The 18,730-nt window shown below is 38.9% G+C and overlaps 1 protein-coding gene across 4 annotated transcripts in view; it reads left to right on the forward strand.

The window, feature by feature from the left end:
- Positions 1-18,730, forward strand: part of TMEM45A (transmembrane protein 45A) — a 69,259-nt gene that overhangs the window by 43,706 nt on the left and 6,823 nt on the right. For 2 of the 4 annotated variants that reach the window (XM_084801266.1, XM_084801267.1), the window contains exons 2-4: positions 9,117-9,309; positions 10,496-10,702; positions 11,673-11,857. In XM_084801266.1, the coding sequence (XP_084657392.1) occupies positions 9,120-9,309; positions 10,496-10,702; positions 11,673-11,857 (582 nt within the window). In that variant the 5' untranslated portion in view covers positions 9,117-9,119. Of the gene's footprint in view, positions 1-3,653; positions 3,840-9,116; positions 9,310-10,495; positions 10,703-11,672; positions 11,858-18,730 lie in introns of those variants that run through there. The other 2 variants (XM_084801265.1, XM_084801268.1) reach the window with 2 other exon arrangements.

Genomic DNA, 18,730 nt, shown 5'->3' on the forward strand with positions numbered 1-18,730 from the left:
TTGACTTATACATTGCTCATTGGCTGTATATGAATGTTAGACAGACACAAAGTATCCTGAGAAGTACAGCCCTTTGTTTGCCATGGGATTAACATTGAGAGAGGAAATGAAGTTATTAAGATCTAGTAGGTTAGTTACAGACAGACTCTTGCTCCTTCCTTGTTCCTGCTTTTCTCTATATACTTATTCATGGTTTAGAGTAATTTATGTACTTGTCTCTACTAGATCACATATCTCCTGCATGCAACTATTTTTGTTTGTTTCTGTGCACGTTGTTCAGTCTGCTACCATATTGTGTATTGACTCTAGGGCCTCAAATACAGAAGCAAGTACTCCGTGATTGCATTGCATTCTCAGCCCTTGACTTGTTTGTTTAGATTTTGAGACATGAACTTGTAATCCTCTTGCCTCAGTTTCCCAAGTGGAAAATACCACACAGCAAGGTTAGGGTTTTGTTTTTCCTGGGGGTTAGGTTTTGTGTTTGCTTTTGTCAATGACTCAAACCCAGACATATCTGGGAAAAGGAAGTCTCAGTTGAGGAATTACCTCGCTCCATCAGATTGGCCTGTAGGCAAGTCTGTGAAGCTTTTGCTCTTTTTTCTTTTTCTTCTTTCTTTCTTTCTCTTTTTATTTTATTTTATCTATTAATGATTGATGTGGGAAGGCCCAGCTCACTGTAGAAAGTCCTACCCTGGGCCTGAGTTGTATTAAAAAAAAAAAGTACTTGGGAAGCAGAGGCAGGTGGATCTCCTTGAGTTCGAGGCCAGCCTGGTCTACAAAGCCAGTTCAGGCCAGCTAGGTCTATACAGAGAAACCCTGTTTTGAAAAAAAAAAAAAAGGTAGGCTGAAGCTCAGTCCTGGTGGAAGTTGATGTGCTGGGTGGGTTGGTTGGTGGTGGTGAAGAGGAGAAGAGAGAGCGGTAGGGGGAATAGGAGGGAGAGACCAAGAGGAGAGAAGGGAGGAGGCTGTGATCAGGATGTAAAGTGAACACGTAAATTAAAAATACATTAAAGAAAAGCAGGCTGAGCAGGACACAGAAAACAAAACAGTACGCAGTTTCTCCACGATTCCTGCCTCTGTTCCTGTTTTGAGCTCCTGGCATGACTTGCCTCAATAATAAACTGTGATTGAGACATATAGGCCAAATAACACATTCCTTCTCAAGTTGCTTTCGGTCCTGGTATTTATCATAGTAATAGAAAAAAAATCAGGATATCTTGGGTCCTTTTGATTTTATTAGTGCTGTTGTTAGTTGTTGTTGGTTTTGCTTTTGGCGCAGTGATTGAACTTACATCCGTACGTTGTGCCCTCAACTCCCGCTCACCCTGTTTGCTTGTTTGTTCGTTTCATATTCTGTTCTGAGACAGGGTCTTTCTAAGTTGTGCAGACTGCCCTTGAATTTACAGTTCTCCTGCTTCAGCCTCCCATATAGCTGAGATTATAAACCTGGGCAAGTTGATTGACCTGTGTATATCTGCACAGGAAAATGCATTTGGCATCCATGGCATATTGAGCTCGTCTGTAAATGGGAGTAAGTGGGACAAAGTCATGTAAGCATTGGACTGGGAAGATACAGAAATTATATTCAGAATACTGAGACCTGAACATTTAAGATGTATAGAGCTGTTTAATTTCCACTAAACGTTTCAAAGGTTAAGCATCTTACAATAACTGTGTTTAAAAATTACTTTCTCGCTACTTACACAAGCAGAGAAGAATATATTTCCTTAATTTCTCCCAAGAATTGTCAAGGTTTGAGTAATCTAAACAGAATTACTTAATATTTGGAAACATTGGCATTTGATCATAAGATCAGATTAGCTGTAATCTGATTAGAGTTTATTGTGTAATTCTCCTTGCTCCTTTAAAAATATTTTATTGTGTTTATTTGTGTGTGGGTGTCTGTGTCGGAATGTACCACAGTGCATTTGTGAACACTGATGGACAGCTTGCTGGGTCAGTACTATGTGGGTCCTGGGAGTCAGATGGAGGTCATCAGCCTCGACAACAGGTACTTTGCTCACTCATCTCTCTAGCCCCCTTCTTCCCATTCTTCTTAAATGTTTTTTCTCCTAGGTTATTGTTATTTGTTTTTTATTGAAAATTGTACATGTTTATGAAGAACATGTTTTAATCCATGTACACATTGTATGAAAATCAAATCAGTGTATTTTGCATATCTATCACATAACATTTATCATTCTTTGTGGCACAATATTCAAAACCATCCTTTCTTTCTTTCTTTCTTTCTTTCTTTCTTTCTTTTTTGCTTTTTGAAATGTTTAATATTGTAGTGTTGAATTCATTCTCCCTCTATTTAGGAGATGGTCAGAAATTATTCTTCATACCTAGAAACAACTTTGTGCCCACAGACAAGTCTTTATCCAAATTCATCCCTGTTCCTTCCCTTCTAAAGCCTTTAGTGGCCTCAGCCTCTATTCCACCTCGCCTGCTATAGGGCCAACTTCTTCATACTCCACAATAGTGAGATCATGTGGTATTTTTCTTTCTATGTCCATCTTGCTTCTTGAATTATGAGCACACCTGGATTCATCTGTGTTCTTGGAAGTGACCGGATTATTTTTTTTTCTGGCTGAGTAGTATTTGGTGTGCATATGTGCATCAACACTTTCCATTTATTATTTTATTTATCTATTTGCATATGTGTGCCAGTATGTGCACATAGATGCAAATGCCCACAGAGGCCAGAAGAGAGTCAGATTTCCTGGAGTTGGATTTACAGGTGGTTATGAGGTGCCTGACGTGGGTTCTGGGAATTGAACTCTGGTCCTCTGCAGGAGCAGCAAGCACTGTTCACTGCTGAAGCATCTCTTCAGCCCCATCTTTATCCATTCATATGTTGAAGGATGCTTAGGTTGACTCTGTGTCTTAGCTATTGTGAACAGGGAAGCAATCAATGTGAGTGAAGATGTCTCTTTGACACGTTTATTTGTACTATTTCTTATTTTATTATTTATATTTTACCTCATTTCCCTTGTATACACACATAGTATGGGATTCTGTGATGGCCATACTAATTTAAATTTCTCTCAACAGTACTTAAGAGTTGCCCTTCATTCACTCTCTGTCAGGATGCTGCCTTTCCCTACATCCTGCTCACCTTGGGTCATTCCTTACAGTGACCCTTTTTGCTAAATACTCTTCTAGACGGAACCTTGTCCCCATTTTAGGTGTGCCAGCATCTCAATTATCAGATAACTTAGTAAGGAATGTGTTCTCCTTTATGGTGTCAGCTGTGTCTATGATCCAGTAGGTACCCTGAGCACCTGAGGTGCTATTGTGCAATACAGGCAGTGGTTAGGCTAGTGCTCCATAGTCTGTGAGCCATGGTGCTAACCTCCAGTAGTTTTTGTTCCTTTATTCCTGTAGCTTCAATTTGTCTATGACGCAAGCCTCACACCTGTGGCAATCTCTTGCTTGAGGCACTGTACATTATAGGACCTGGTTTATCTCCTTAGAACTTATAGCACAAAATTAACTATTGTTGCTGTAATTATTCTTTTACTTTTATTTCTGTCCTGAAAGAGAGGTTATGTGACCCACAGAGCACGTAGCACATGGCTGAGGCTAGCAGCCTGGTGGGTGGGAGGCAGTATGTTTATAAGGGTGTGTTCCTTGGCCTTAAATCATTGTGACACAATCTGAAAGTTAACTGCTTGACTTCATGCTGGAAAGATAAGCACATAGGCTTAGAGTCAATGCAACAGGAGGAGGCACTGTTAGATATAGAGGCATCTGGCAGTTGCTTTTCCTTTTGGACTCTGGGAATATTATCGTTGTGACAATTGACTCGGCTTGACTTTGAGCACAGGGTTAAGGTAAGGATAATTTAAGAAAGTTTCTTTAAAACAGTTCACATTGGGGAGGTAGAATGCTGATATGGAATGATGGAGAATCAAACATTTTCAAAGCTAAATATGCCTGTATCACTTTCTTTGAATGAGGCCAGTAGGAAAGTGAAGTTCAAAAAATAGCTGGTGTGTGTGTGTGTGTGTGTGTGTGTGTGTGTCTGTGTGTGTGTGAAATACAAGCTACAAATGTGTCCTGAAATAGGAATCATTAAGATAAAAATACTTTTTTTTGGTTATGGCTCAAGACAAAATTGTAGTTTGTGTTCTTTCTCATAATAACATTCACTTTATATTGAAACAAGCTGTTTGTGATTCTATCAAGAAATAATTTAAATCTTTTCCCCTTGGTTGAGTGTCTCTTCTTTCTATTTACAGGGCAAGTCTGTGGTTTATGTGGCTGAAACACACTTGTTTTACAATGTAATGTTGTCTCCTTAGTACTAGAGTTAAAAAAAAAAAGGCATATTTTTGGTGCTAAGTAAGTGGGTTTAAGTGTGTTTGTTTGTGTGTATGTGTTGTAGTCAACAAAAATGATGCAGTGAGAGATAAGGGTTTTTGGTTTGTTTCTGTTCTTTGCTCTTTTTTTTTTCAGCCAAGAGAATAATGTTTGATGGTATTAAGAATGGTAGGTCTCCAGGGAGGAGTGGAGGGAGGGGCTGTGATTGGTGAATAAATAAATACATGAAAAAATGGTAGGGTCTCTTTGGGTGGGAGAAGAGTCTACATTATAGAACGGACAACGTCTGGAGGGCAGCAATTGAATTTGCAGATGGCATCAGTGAACACCAGGAGGAAGGCCCCTTTTGTTTTCTGGCCCTATGACTACAACTGGTTGCCTGGCGAGTTCTACTTTGTGGGTGTGTGTTCTTCCAAGGCTTTGTGTTTCTTCCTCAAAGAAAGTGCCTGGTCCTGGGGTTTAGAGCTCACTAGACTCTGGTACTGTACGTGGCTTTTCCCAAGGAACACATCACATCAGCAGAGATCTGTAGATTAGGAGATGGCAGATAGATTGATGGATAATGCTCTTAATAAGATAGAAGCCAAGAGATATATTTGAGGATGTGGGCAAGTTTTCTCTCCACCACGCACATGAGTAAGAATATTGCCATTTTAATTGCTAGGAATGACTGTGTGAGTTGGGTTCTTTTACCAGGCAAATATCACAATTACTACCTATGTCTTTATTTCGCTGAGCCTTTAGAAAATCGCAGCCTCTGAATCATCAAATTGTTTTAGATCAAAAGGATAGTGGCATCATAACTGAATCAGGATGGACTCATTTCTTTCCCCCACTGTGATCATCTGATAGCCACTAAAAACATTTTGTGACTTCTTATTTATTACATTCCTTATTACACTCCAGTAATGGGCTAAGATGTACAGGCCCATTCAATCTTGTCATGGAGGTGAGTCAGGAAGACTGTTTGACCAAGAGTTATACACTCCAGAAGGCTTAGACTTTAAAATTCCATGTTAGCTATTTCTCTTCCACTTATATGGTAAGTATATTAAGCAAGTTTAAAGCTTGAGAGCAACCACAATATGCCCCTTATGCCCCTCTTTGACATTATCTTACATTTACTAATAGACCGTGGCCTCAAGATAAAGAATTGATTTAGGCTCTTTATTTCTGAAAGTACCTGTTGTCTTATTATGTTGGCATCCGTAACATAGTGGTTAGTCATATAGGCTAAAAAGAGGAGCATATCTTCTATAACTGATTGCACAGGCACAAAACTTTGAGAAGGTAAGACAGGGACCCACTTCTGGATGAGGCAAGATTTATCAAGCAGATGGTACTGACACGGTCAGGGAAAGTCACCTAATTTGGGGGCAATAGAGCTTTGATATTGATCAGCCCAGGTGACAATTTCCAATAACTAACTCATTTTCAGGGAAATAGCCAAAGTCCAATATAACTTTCATATTTTCAATTTGGGCAAGTAGCCAAATAGGAGTGCTGTTATCCAAACAGGTAACTGCAATCAAGTTCCATTCTCACCCTAAGCAGACAGATAAGGCTGCTTAGTTCTCTCTGGGGTATGTTGAGTATGGGATGGTCTTTGAGATGGCAGACTAGAGATGCTTTGTGATGTGATGATCTTGTTTGTAAGAAGAGCTAAGTGATTCCTGTTGATTTAAAATTTTATAGTATTTAGGACACTAGCCAGGGTTAGAAAGGAATGGCAGCATACATTTATGGTCTCTGCTCTTGAGGAACTTATTTAAAAGCCATAGTTAATCCCAGGAACACTCCATGGCAGCAGCAGAAGACAAGTTAGGAGCTGTACACTTAGGCTTGACAAAGGAGTTATGTAAATACTTTTTGGTTTTCTGTAATTCAGTACTCAAGTAGAGATAGATATTTATGCTGTATTTTTAAAACTTTATTTATTTACTTTTATTTTTGAGATTATTTCATAACTACAGCATTTCTCCTTTCCAATCGCTCCCTCCAAATCGTTCCGTATACTCCTTTCCACTCTCCTTCAAATTAATGACCTCTTATTTTTTCACTAATTGTTGTTACAGGAATATATGTATATGTACATAAAAGCATATCCCCAAATATCACCTGTTCAGCCTGTATCATGTTTCTTGTGTATATGTCTTCAGGGCTGAGCATTTGGCAATCAACTGTTGTGCTCTTCCCTGGGGAAGTCTATCTGTGCTGCTCCCAACTTTATTCAGTTGCCTGCAGTTCTTTGAGTAGGGATGAGGCCCCATGAGCTGTTTTCCATTCACTTTGCACGTCCATTGGTCTTATCCTTGTTTGGCTCATGTTTAAACATTCAGTTTTTCCTTCTTACCTGCCATTTCTCCTTACTTTTCTTCTCTGTTTTGTTTTACATGACTGTCTTTTGAGAACACTTAAAAACGTTATAGCTTCTGCTGTTATTAGGTTCGTGTCATTTTTTTTTCACTCTAGGACAGTGTTTCTCCAACTTCCTAATGCTCCAAATATTTGTTAAAGCCACTAACAATAAAGTTATTTTTGTAAATACTTCATAACTGTAATTTTATCACTTTTAAGTGTTGTAATGTAAATACACGATTTTCCGATGGTTTTAGGCAACCCTTGTGAATAGATCATTTGACCTTCACCAAAGGGGGTCACAATGCACAGGTTGAGGACCACTGCTCTAGTAGTTTGAGGTAGAGGATAGATACTGTTATTGGTCCCATTTCACAAAGATGCAAATGCAGACACTCAAAGGTTAAGTAATTTACCAAAAGCCACCTAGATAATAAACAATAAAGTTGAATACAAAGCCCTTCCCCTCATTCTTTAAAAAATGTGTTTTTTTTATTTTAAAATTGCTTTTAGTTGTTATTAGGGGAATGTGATGTATGGAGGATGCGCCACGATGCATTTGTGGGTCAGAGGACAAGTCTGTGGGAGCGCTTCTCTCCTGCCACGTTGATACTATGGATTCTGGGATCAAACTCAAGTGGTCAGGCCCCTTAGCCACCGTCCTGATCGCTCATCATTTTTATCCTATTATATTTTCACTAAATGTATTACTTGTTATTTGAAAACTATATTTTTGATGTGGTAAACTTCTTTAAGCATTCTCTGAATTCTTGACACATGCATTGCTCTATTTGATAATCCCAAATCTTAAGATTCTGGAAAACAGTACAAAAAGTTTCCTATATTAAGGAATAATAAAATGTATCAAGATCCTTAAATCATATGAAATTCTTTCCTAAAGACGAAAGATTAAAAATGTACAGGCTGTGTGTGTACGTGTGTGTGTGTGTGTGTGTGTGTGTGTGTGTGTGTGTGTGTGAGTTCTGTGCAAGTGTTTTGCAATCTCATATGATTGTCTAAACCAGACAAACAGATGGAGTCAACAGCACCGGTGGGAGTTGCGTTGCTACATGGGAGCTTGTCAGAACAGACATTTCATGTGTCATTGAGGTCTACCTACTTTTTTAATGACAAAGAACTATGGCTGTTCAGATGTCCCAAACATGTTAAGTAAAGTATATGGTCCAAACTAGAGCACAGAGTGAGAGTAAGGACCAGAACCTGTCCTAATTTAGAGATGTGTGTTGTAGTCTTGACTCTTTGAAGATTTGGATGCTTGAAGGGTGTGTGAAATGAGCTTTATGGGGGTCTTGATTGGAGACATAGGATGCAATATGTAGGTCAGCCTTACAGTTTTCTTTAGATCATCCCTCTAAATCAGAGGGGAGTAACCCAAATGAGGCCCAGCACTCACTCAAAGAAGTGAGCATTCTAGTCCCAGACTCAGACTACTGTGAAATCCTAGCTTGTGTGCTTGTACGGATTGAACCTATTCTTAGATTTGCAGGATAATTTTGGACTCTACTTTCACTGTTCTGTTCATAGTACAATAAATATGTTTGGAAGAAAGACTTCCCAAATAATTAAAAACTCACATTGTTCAATGCTGTATATCTTTTACTGAAACCAGAAGGTGGCTCTGTATATTTGTTAGAGTGTGGCATAAATGTGAGCAAAAATTATTATGTGGTTTTGGTTAGTGTCCATAAGGCTATCTTGTAAAAGTAATGTAGGGTTACACACACTTACACACACACACACACACACACACACACACACACACACACACACACCAGCTATTAAATTTCAAGTGACTCAGCTTGAAAGTGACATGTACCAACTCCTTGTCTTGTCAACTATTTAGAGTTAGAAACATTGTTTAAATCCTGGTAGATGAAAAGCCTGCAAAATATACAGAAGAATATTAAAAATATTTCATGACTCCTACTGGAATTTAATAATTCTTGACCCTTGATCCTTTAAAATTATCTATTTAAAAATTCACAGGCAGTATCGTATCTTTTTAAATTAATCACACTTTCCCAATCCTTCATTTTTTTTATACTTATAGGGCAAGTGTATGATACAGTACATATTATGTGTTGAAGAAATAAAAAGCTTTAGACTTATCAATTATAAATATCTCTGTAAGTCATTTAACTTCTCCGAACCTACTTCTCAGATGAAAATTGAATAGTGATTTCTTATCTGTTGGTATATTTCAAAAATTAGGTTAAGGATGATATGTAAAACACTTGAGAGGGTGGCTAGTACATGGTAGATGTTAAACAAATGCAAATTTTCATTAAATTTTTTTGAATTGTCAACCTGCAGCACACTCATAATCCTCACACAGCAATATACTTGGTGGGGCCAAGGAAGATACTTTTGCTGAGTTTAAGTGAAATGTCTGTTTCTTATCCTTGTAGATCATGGGGAGTTTCAAAGGTCACGTTCTCCCTGGATCGTTCTTCATTATCATGAGCTTTTGGTGGGCTACAAAGAGTATTATGAAATATGTCTACAGAAAGCAAACTAGGACCTGCTACCTTAGTTCCAAAACATTATTCCGTAGAGCAGAGATTTGGGAAGGAGTTATTGTAATCTTCATGAGTCTTACTGGTAAGTAGGCCATGGCACTGTTCTGTTTTCTCCTTTTGAGTATTTCATGAACAACAACAAAAAATAAATTCAATACAAGCTTGAGATCTACTAAATAAATTGTGTATTAATGTGTCTCTTGGTACTTAGCCCAATTATAGTGTACAACTGGAATCATCTTAGGAAAGTACATTTCATATACATTATACAAAAGCCTAATCCTTAATGAGTCAGTATTTAGTTGGCATATCCAGTCAAGTGAATTTTCTTTGTATCATAAGTTGGAATCTATGAAATAGGTTGATACAGTTGCTCTGGTCCCTCAATGAGTAAACTATGTAAGAAACCATTTTGTAAATTATACTAAAACAATCAAATGAATATGGGAAATCTTCAAGAGCAAATCATTGCTGAGAGATGACAGAGAGAATCAAGCCTAAAGGAGATCTTGCTCCATGTATACCCACTTTGTTTCTTGAGTTGGCCAGAGTCCCGGCAACTTTTGACTTCAGTAACTTTCCATTGTTACTGAACATTCTATAAAAAGGTTCTGCATTTTTACAGTACTGCCTTAGTTGCTAAAACACTTCTAAGTTTTCCACTGATTCTTTTCATTCATGTCAATAGGACTTTGTTATGATTATCAAATTGCAAAGTAACCATTTCCAAAGAGAGGACTTTTTTTCACCCAGTCTAGAGGTAAACAAGGCAGCATCTCTAAGGAATAAAAACTGTCTGCATAAACACTTAACCACGTGTGGCATCTGCATGAACATCTCTGTCATTTTTAGTTGGGGAAAAAGCTAAATTCTTTATCAATTTTTGTCAAGAATTAAGGAAATTGCCCTGCTTTGAGACATCTGCCTAAGAATGAAATATCTAGAAATAAATTAATAATCCTTTATAAGACACTGGAGATCCAAATCTCCAAGTAGTCATTAAAATAGAACCTATTGTTGAACTGAAGTTTCCAGGGTTGAGGACATGCAATAGTTGCCTGGCTTATTTGTCTCCAGGTAGATGAAACTGGTCATCCAAGCCAGCATCTAAACATTTGAGTCAAGTCTACATCACTGTTGCTAGGCTTTTGGTGGGAAGCTCAGAGGGAGGAATGGATGACATAAGGTTGGAGTAAGCAATGAGCATGTGCTCTACTTAGTAGAGTTAAGGAGAGGGTTGCCAAAAACTGTGCTGTGCTCCTCTGCAGGTATGCTTGGGGAACAATTTGTCTCAGGAGGACCCTACCTGAGATTGTATGAAGGTGGCCAGTGGAATCAGCTCCTGGGATGGCATCACACAACCATGTACTTCTTCTTTGGGCTACACGGTGTGGTCCACATCCTATGTTTCACTACCAATGCAATTCCGCTTTCCTTAAGCAAGTTAATGTTAGCAAATGCCATCTTTGTGGAGGGTAAGTATGAGGGAAATATGTTTTATGTTCTTTTTCTATCTATCAGTAGGCACTGATTTAGGGCTTTAAAATAGTATTGTTTTTGGTGTGTGTGTGTGTGTGTGTGTGTGTGTGTGTGTGCATGCTCATGTGTCATTTTGATTGGCAGGGCTGTCTGGGTCATAGTTGAATTTACAGACTAATTTATAGATTTGGGCAGAGAAAGCCACTCGAAAAGCTTTATTTGTATTTCATATCTGTGTAAGGCATCTACAATGGGCACCTGCCTCTTGGTTGTTGTGGGGTGATAATTCTTTTCACTGCCAACAATGAAAACTGAACTTGGAGTCGTAGTGCATGAATTACTTGAAATTGAGCAGCCACTGACAATAAAAATGTCCACCAACCTCTAATGGGCTTTTCATATATCAGAAACAGAAACTCTGCTCAAATGTAGTACACAGTGTCAGAGAAATGACTTCCTAAGTCTGAGAGGTTAATAAAAATCATAGGATGCTTCTTTCTAAGATTATTATAAAGGGAGGGATAAAAGAAATGTTTAACAATTTGTTATATTATAAGTATAAGGAATTGCTAAATTACTGAAAGTGAGTCTTTGAGTTCAGCTCATTTGTCTATACATTTACATTAATTATAGCGCCCTCCCCAGTTGGGCTTATTATGCTTTACTTACATATAACGCTTTGAACACGAGTAGAAAGGTTTTTGGTATGTTAGAAGAGAGAACAGAGGTTGGAAAAAGGGAAAAGCGGGGATAGAAATCAAAGAGTCTCCCCCTAAGAGACGATGTTTACTTTCCCCAAAGCAAAAGTACAATGCTATGGAAACCAGTGTGGATTTTCTCTTTGGGAAAATTTTTTTATGCTTGTATAAAAATTCTGTGGAGGCAGTGGTATAGTTGGGGGCCTTTGTTTTTTGTTTTTTGTTTTTTGTTTTTTTACCAGAAAATATGTTTTGCTTCCTTTATTAGCATTTATCTTCTCCAACCACACGCATGGTCGGGAAATGCTGGATGTCTTTATGCACCAGCTTCTGGTCTTCATCACGATTTTAGTGGGTCTGGTTACCTTTGTGGAGTTCCTCACGAAGAACAATGTAGTTCTGGAGCTCCTGCGTGCGAGTTTCTTCCTTCTACAAGGGACCTGGTTCTGGCAGGTAAGACGAGACTTGTAGATGATATACTCGTTTCTCCTATCTGTAGTTTCTCTTCTTAATTGACGAGGCATTTGCTTTTAATGCCTCTCTTCTGTGAGCATCAGAGAAGAGATGTCCTTGGGGGGTAGCCTGGTGGCCCTAATGAGAAGGTGGTCAGAGCAGCTGGGGGAGGAAGCAGGTTGTGGACTCCAACTTTAAATATTTATTCATGGAATGTTGGGGCTCCCAGTTTCACAAAGCAAACACTAAAATGCATGAAAGGTCTGATAGATCCTAATATAATGATAGTGGGAGACTTTACTTTCCTGTCCATATTTTTAAGTAGGCCTCCTAAACTGAAATTACTAAAGAAACTAAAGAGATAAACTATTGAATAGACCAACTGGAATTACAGATGTCAATAGATAATTTATCTGAAAGATACAGCATATATTTCTCAGCAGCTCTCAGAATTGTCTCTATAAAATCTATTAGGTTATAGGCCACAAAACAAGCCTAGAGAATACAGAAGAATGGGAACTGGAGAGATGGGTTGGTGGCTAAGAGCACTTGCTGCTTTTGTTGAAGACCTGGGTTTAGTTCCCAGCATCCACATTAGACAGTTCATGACTCCACTTCTTGTGAGCATATAGACCAGGAAGCAAACACACATACACATGATTTAAAAAAAAAAAGACGGGACCTAGGCACCCTACACATATGTACCTGATGGGCAGCTTGGTCTTCATGTGGGTCCCCTCATACAGGGGGTGGGATTCTCTCTGACATGGACTCTGTGGCCTGCTTTCCCCCCTGGGGCTTGCCTTGCCACTCACTACCCCATGGAAGAGGAAGTGTTCAGTCCTGATGCAACTTGATGTGCTGGGGTGGGTTGGTGGTAGTGGTGGGGGCTCCCATTTTTTCTGAGAGGTAGGGGAGGGAGAATACGATGAAGAGGGAGGGAAGGTGGAACTGGGAAGCGAGGTAGAAGGGGGCAGCAATTGGGATATAAGGTGAATAACTAAATAAATATATTAAAAAGAAATATAGCTTTCAAAGGATTTTCAATCAAATGGCACATACTCAAAAAATAAATCTAAAACTCCCTGTATCGTATCAGATTATAGAAGAATAAAGCTAGAAATCAATTGCAATCAAAGCTAAAGAAACCACACAAATTATTGGTGAATAAAAATTATAGCACTCGGCCTCTATCTTGAGCTAGCTCTGCTCTATGTATACAGCCTTCCTCAGCAGACTGAGAAAAATCCTGACTGTGGCTTCTCTAAGATTCTGGGGTTTCCATTGCACCCTACGCTTCAACGTTACAGATTCACATAATGGCTTCTTAGGGACTCTATACCAGCCACAGTTGCCTGGCCATGTGTGCTCTCTAAAACCATGGAACAGGACTCCACTACTCATTAAATCTTCCATCTTCCATGTCTGCAAAATCAATATCATGTGACTGTATCAAGTTCTGCTGCCAGTTTGAGATGTAGACTGGACCCCCTGAACCATAGCTATACCAGTTTCTGTGCACTGACCCTGGGAAAACACTTCCTTCAGAGAATGGAGAATCTCTTTGGTTTAAGCTCTGCCCCCCCCAACACCCCTTCAAATGAACTTAGTTCTTCAGAGGATGGAGCCTCAGAGAGGTGGACTTTTACCTTCAAGAAACCTCTCCTATTGTCCTAGTATAGCACGGGGTTCTCTTTGCTGGTGTTGATTTGATTCAAAAAGTATACCTGTTTTCTCTCCACCAGCTGGAGCATTCTTGTGTTGGTTTGAATAAGAGTGCCCTGCCCCCCACCCCGTAGGCTCACATATTTCAGTGCTTATTTGCCAAGGAGTGGAACTGTTTGAAAGATTAGAAGGGTTAGGAGGTGTGGCCTTATTGAAGGAAGTGTGTCACCGGGGGTGGGCTTTGAGGTTTCAAAACCCAAGCCAGGCTCAGTGTCTCTCTCTGCATGCCTGCCTATAGATCAGTATCTAGAGCGCTCTACCATCGCTCCACAGTGATGCTCTCTGCCATGCTTCCTGTCATGATAATAGTGGACTAACCTCTGAAACTGTAAGAAAGCACCAGTTAAATGCTTTCCTTTATAAGAGTTGCCTTGGCCATGGTGTCTCTTCAAAGCAATAGAACAGTGACCAGAAGCCGGTACCAGGGACTGAGGTAATGCTATGACAGGACTGACTATGCTGGTGCTCCTGTTGCTGCTGCTGCTGTTGCTGTTGTTGTTGTTGTTGTTATTGTTTGGAAGAATATGGAAGACTTTGGCACTTTGGACTAGAAAAGTGGTTGGATGCTTTAAGCAGAGCTTACTGGGCCATACTGGTAAGAGCATGAACGACATTGCCGAGGGAAAGTTGAACTGTAGGGGCCCGACTCAAGAAATTTCATGGGGAAGAATGTTAGTAAGTATTTAAAGAGACCATTCTTTTGATATTCTGGCAAAGAATATGACTGCTTTTTGCCTTTGTCCTAAAAATATGCCTGAGGCTAAGTTGAAGAATTTTTACATTAACGGCATTGGCAGAGGAAATTTCTAGACAGCCTCATATCAACTGTCATGTGATTGTTAGTTGTCACCCATATGCAAATCTATAACGAAAAGGAGCAGATTGATAAATAAAATAAAATAAAAAATGTACAGGTTGAAAAGAAAAGTTGCACTAGGAAGTGTAACGGAGCTAAGACCCGTACTCAAGGATATTAAAAAGTTTGAAGAAAAGCCTGATGCTAAATGGAATAAAAGGAGTGGTAGCCTCAGGGAAAGACCAGCTAAGCTCCCAATTTGAGAAGCAAATTAAAGGAAAGCTTAAGCAGTGAAGATTTCACCATCAACAACAGAAAGCTGATGCATATGTAAATGAATGAGGGAGACACATTCCAGCCCCATCAAGCAGCAATACTTGGCAGTGTTGGCCATGTGACTCTTCTGGCTTTAGAAGATGTTGAAGATGCCAAACTTGTTGGGTACCTACCAAGGAGAGCTACATACTGGAGGTAGCACCAGCCCAAGAAAGAGAAGTGTATTACCATGAACACAGCTGAAAGGAGTTGGAAATCTAAAGAGCACTTTGACATCAGACATGCAGATACAGAATTTGGAATTTTCCCTGATGGGCTTCATATTTGCTTCAGTCCAGTATTTCCTCACTTTTTAGAATCATAATGTATATCCTGAGTCATTTATGTTGGAAGTATGTGATCTGCTTTTTAAATTTTTATTTTACAATTACAGTTAAGAGATTTCCATGAGTCTCAGAAAAGATTTTGAACTTTGGACTTTTAAACAGTTTTGAGACTGTGATAGATTATAGGGACTTTTGAAGTGGGACTGAAAGCATTTTTACGTTATGATATAGCTACAAATCTATTGGGGCCAGGGAATGGAATGTGGTAATTCGAATAAGAATGACACTCCCCAATAGGCTCATATATTTGAGTGCTTATTCTCTGGAGAGTGGAACTGTTTGAAAAGATTAAAAGGATTAGAGGTGTGGTTTTTTTAGTGGAAGCATGTCTCTGGGGGGAGGTGGGCTTTGAGGTTTCAAAAGCCCACATTAGGCTCAGAATCTCTCTCTGCTTGCTAGTCTGCCTGCCTTCCTTCCTGAAGATCAGGATGTAAAACTCTCAGCTACTGGTCCAGCACCATATGTGCTGCTGTGCTTTTGCTGAGCTTTTGGAAGACATAATGGTCCTCTCAAAACTCTGAAAGCTCATGGGCACCTAATAATTAAAAATCTTCCAGCCCACCTCCAAAGGTCTCCAAAATATAAATTATTCTATCATCAGGGCTAATTTAAAGTGCAGAGGTCTCCTCTTCAGCTTGAAGGCTCTTAGCTATGTTACCTTAAAAATAAAAAAGAAAGATATGTACTCCCAAGATTGAATGGCACAGCTAAAATTCCCATCCCCAGATGGAGGAAAATGGTATAGAAAGTGCTTAACCACAAGTAACAGAACAAATGTTAAATCCTTAGCTCTGTGTCTGGCCCTCATGGTTTCTCTGAAGGCAGGAGGGGACTTCAAAGGTCTTAACAGATTTATCCATTAATGCTTTCTGGCTAACATCCACATGGGCTTTAAGCCTCCAAAACTTGAGTCCTCTGAATGCTGAAAAATTCTGATGTTTCTAGCTTAACCACTCCAGGCCTACTTAGATCATGGCTATAACAGCCTCTATCTCTGTTCCTGAATAGCCAAACACAGTAGAAGAAGTTCTAGAGAAACCATTTTTCCCAGTGCTTCTGTGTGATAAAAGTGGCCCAGGATTTTCTTTCCACATACAATAATCCTTCAAAGGACTAGTTCATGTCCATTCATGAAAAGCCATGGGAATCTTTTTACTATTGTCATGGTGTAAAATACTTGACTCCATTTATTTATCAAATCCACACCATTTTTTTGCCTCCATTTCATATGATCCAACAGTTAGTCCAGTTACATCTGAGACTTCATCAGTAAGCCCCTTTACCCAAATCTCAGTCACCGTCCTCTTCTCCTGAGTTCCCCAAAGGATTTTTCACTAAGCTTCATTCACAAGTTTTTTCCTAGTTTTCTCAAAACTTTTTAGAAAGTTTAAAGGCAGAAATGAAATCAAAGGCTTCACTTGTTATCTTAGAATAGTTGTTTCATTTTTCTAAAAGATTTCATTTAAATGTGTGATTGTAAGTGAATCATTGAACCATCCTATTGTCTGGGTAATACGGGTAGCAATATATTTAACTTCTGATTGGAATTTCAAGTAATCTGAGTAAATCAGGTAAAGCTACGACTTGTGCCTTAATCACTAATTCCAGCGTATCAATTGCCTATGGTTAGAAAAGAGCTACCACTTGTATCTATTCATGAGGTAACCCTCTGGTGCCACACTTTAACGTACTGATGCACTTAAGCTTTATAAACAATTCAAGTAAGGAGACTCATTATATCCCATATTACTGAAGGAAAAGCTGGAATGTATAGATACCAATAATTTCTCAATATTCAAAACAGCTGAATGACAGGATTCCAAATAAGTTCTTCTGTCTGCAAAATCTGTTTCCTTCTTCTGTTCTCTCTTTCACTGTCTAGCCTTCTACCCTGGGCAATGGGAGGATGACGGCCTGAATCACAAAGATAATTTCTCCTTTCGGGAATTTTGATGAGACTTGAACAGTCAGAATCCAGGTAGAAGCTGGAATCATGAAAATATAATGCTGTGCTAACATTTAGTATAGATTACAGCAGGCAAGGCAGGAATGTGCCTGTGTCCTAGCTACTGGGGAGGCTAAGGCAAGAGGAGCACTGGAACCTGGGCGTTCTAGACCAATCAGAAGATTTCATGGGAACCTTATTCCCACAACTGAATAGAATAAAAAATGTAAACAAACAGCAACAAAACGTTGTGAACAATACGTATTACAAACTGAAAGGCACTAAGCAGCACATAATTTGTAAAGATTACATTTTGAGTTAGTTGCCAGTACTTTAAATATAGGGAACATCACTGAAATGTTTATGTTTTTAGCTTTTTTTTTTATTTGAGTAAGAATGAACATATCTGGCAGTATTAGACCTGCATTCCAAAGTGGCAAAGTTGGTTGGAAACGTGTTCCATCAACGCATCACTTGCATCATCAGCTCCTGGCAAAGTGGAGCGTCAGATCAAACTTTCCTGTTTTCATCTTGGTCTTATGTGCTTTATTTACCAACAATTTCAGTGCTGTGATGTTCGCCCCCCCCCCCAAATGTTATGTTACAGCTAGCAAGATACTTTCTACTAACTTTTTCCTGATTTCTTTACATTCCCAGGAGACAAGATGCATTTGTTACTGATTTTAAGGACATGAAAATTCAATAATACATGGTGCTGTCTGTCTGTCTATCCATCTTTGTTATCTATCTATCTATCTATCTATCTATCTATCTATCTATCTATCTATCTATCTATCAAACACTACTTATTTCTTATTGGGATAAAAATCACAAAACATGATGCCTTAGTGTTCTACTACTATGAAAAGACACAATGACATGACTACTCTGATAAAGAAAAGCATTTAACTTGGGCTGGTTTACAGTTTCTAAGTTTTAGTCCATTGCCATCATGTTGGGAAACATGGCAGCATGCAGGCACACATGGTGCTGGAGCAGTAGCTTGAGACTTCTACATCTAGATCAAAGGCAACAGTCATAGAGAAATGGGGAGATACTGGGCCTTGGTTGAGCCTTTCTACACCCCAAAGCTTACCCCCAAAGACACACTTCCTCCAACAAGCCCACACCTACTACAAAAAGGTAGCACCTACTAATCCCTGTCAATTAATGCCACTCACTAATGACCAAGTATTAAAATACATGAGCCAATAGAAGCCATTCCTGTACAACTGACCACATAAGAAATGAGCTACTTTAAACTATATAATTCAGTGATATTTGATGTTTTCACAGTGCTCCAAGTACACCACCTCTGATGAACTCGAAAACATTTTTCAACTCCCCAAAAGGCAAATCTAGATACTTTAACTGGTCACTCTTTTTTCTCCTTCATGCCAGGGCCTAGAAACCACTAATCTGCTGAATATTTACCTGTTCTGGATATTTTGTATTAAACAAAAATCAAAATATGACCTATTATTTTTGGCTCTTTTTATTCCGTATGTTTTCAAGTTTCATCTCTTCTGTAGCATAATCCTTTTATGATTAATTAATATTTCATTGTATGGATATACCACAACTTGGCTGTCCATCATGGGTTGATGGATATTGTTTTTTTTCCCCTCAAGTTATGGCTGTGATAGATGTGCTGCTTTGACTATTTCTACATAGTTTTATTTGGATATTTTGACATATAGATATAAAAATCCCAGGTCATAGGGAAATTTAATATTCAACTTCTC

Source organism: Acomys minous (assembly GCF_964271855.1).
Source record: "Acomys minous genome assembly, chromosome: 11".
NCBI lineage: Eukaryota > Metazoa > Chordata > Mammalia > Rodentia > Muridae > Acomys > Acomys minous.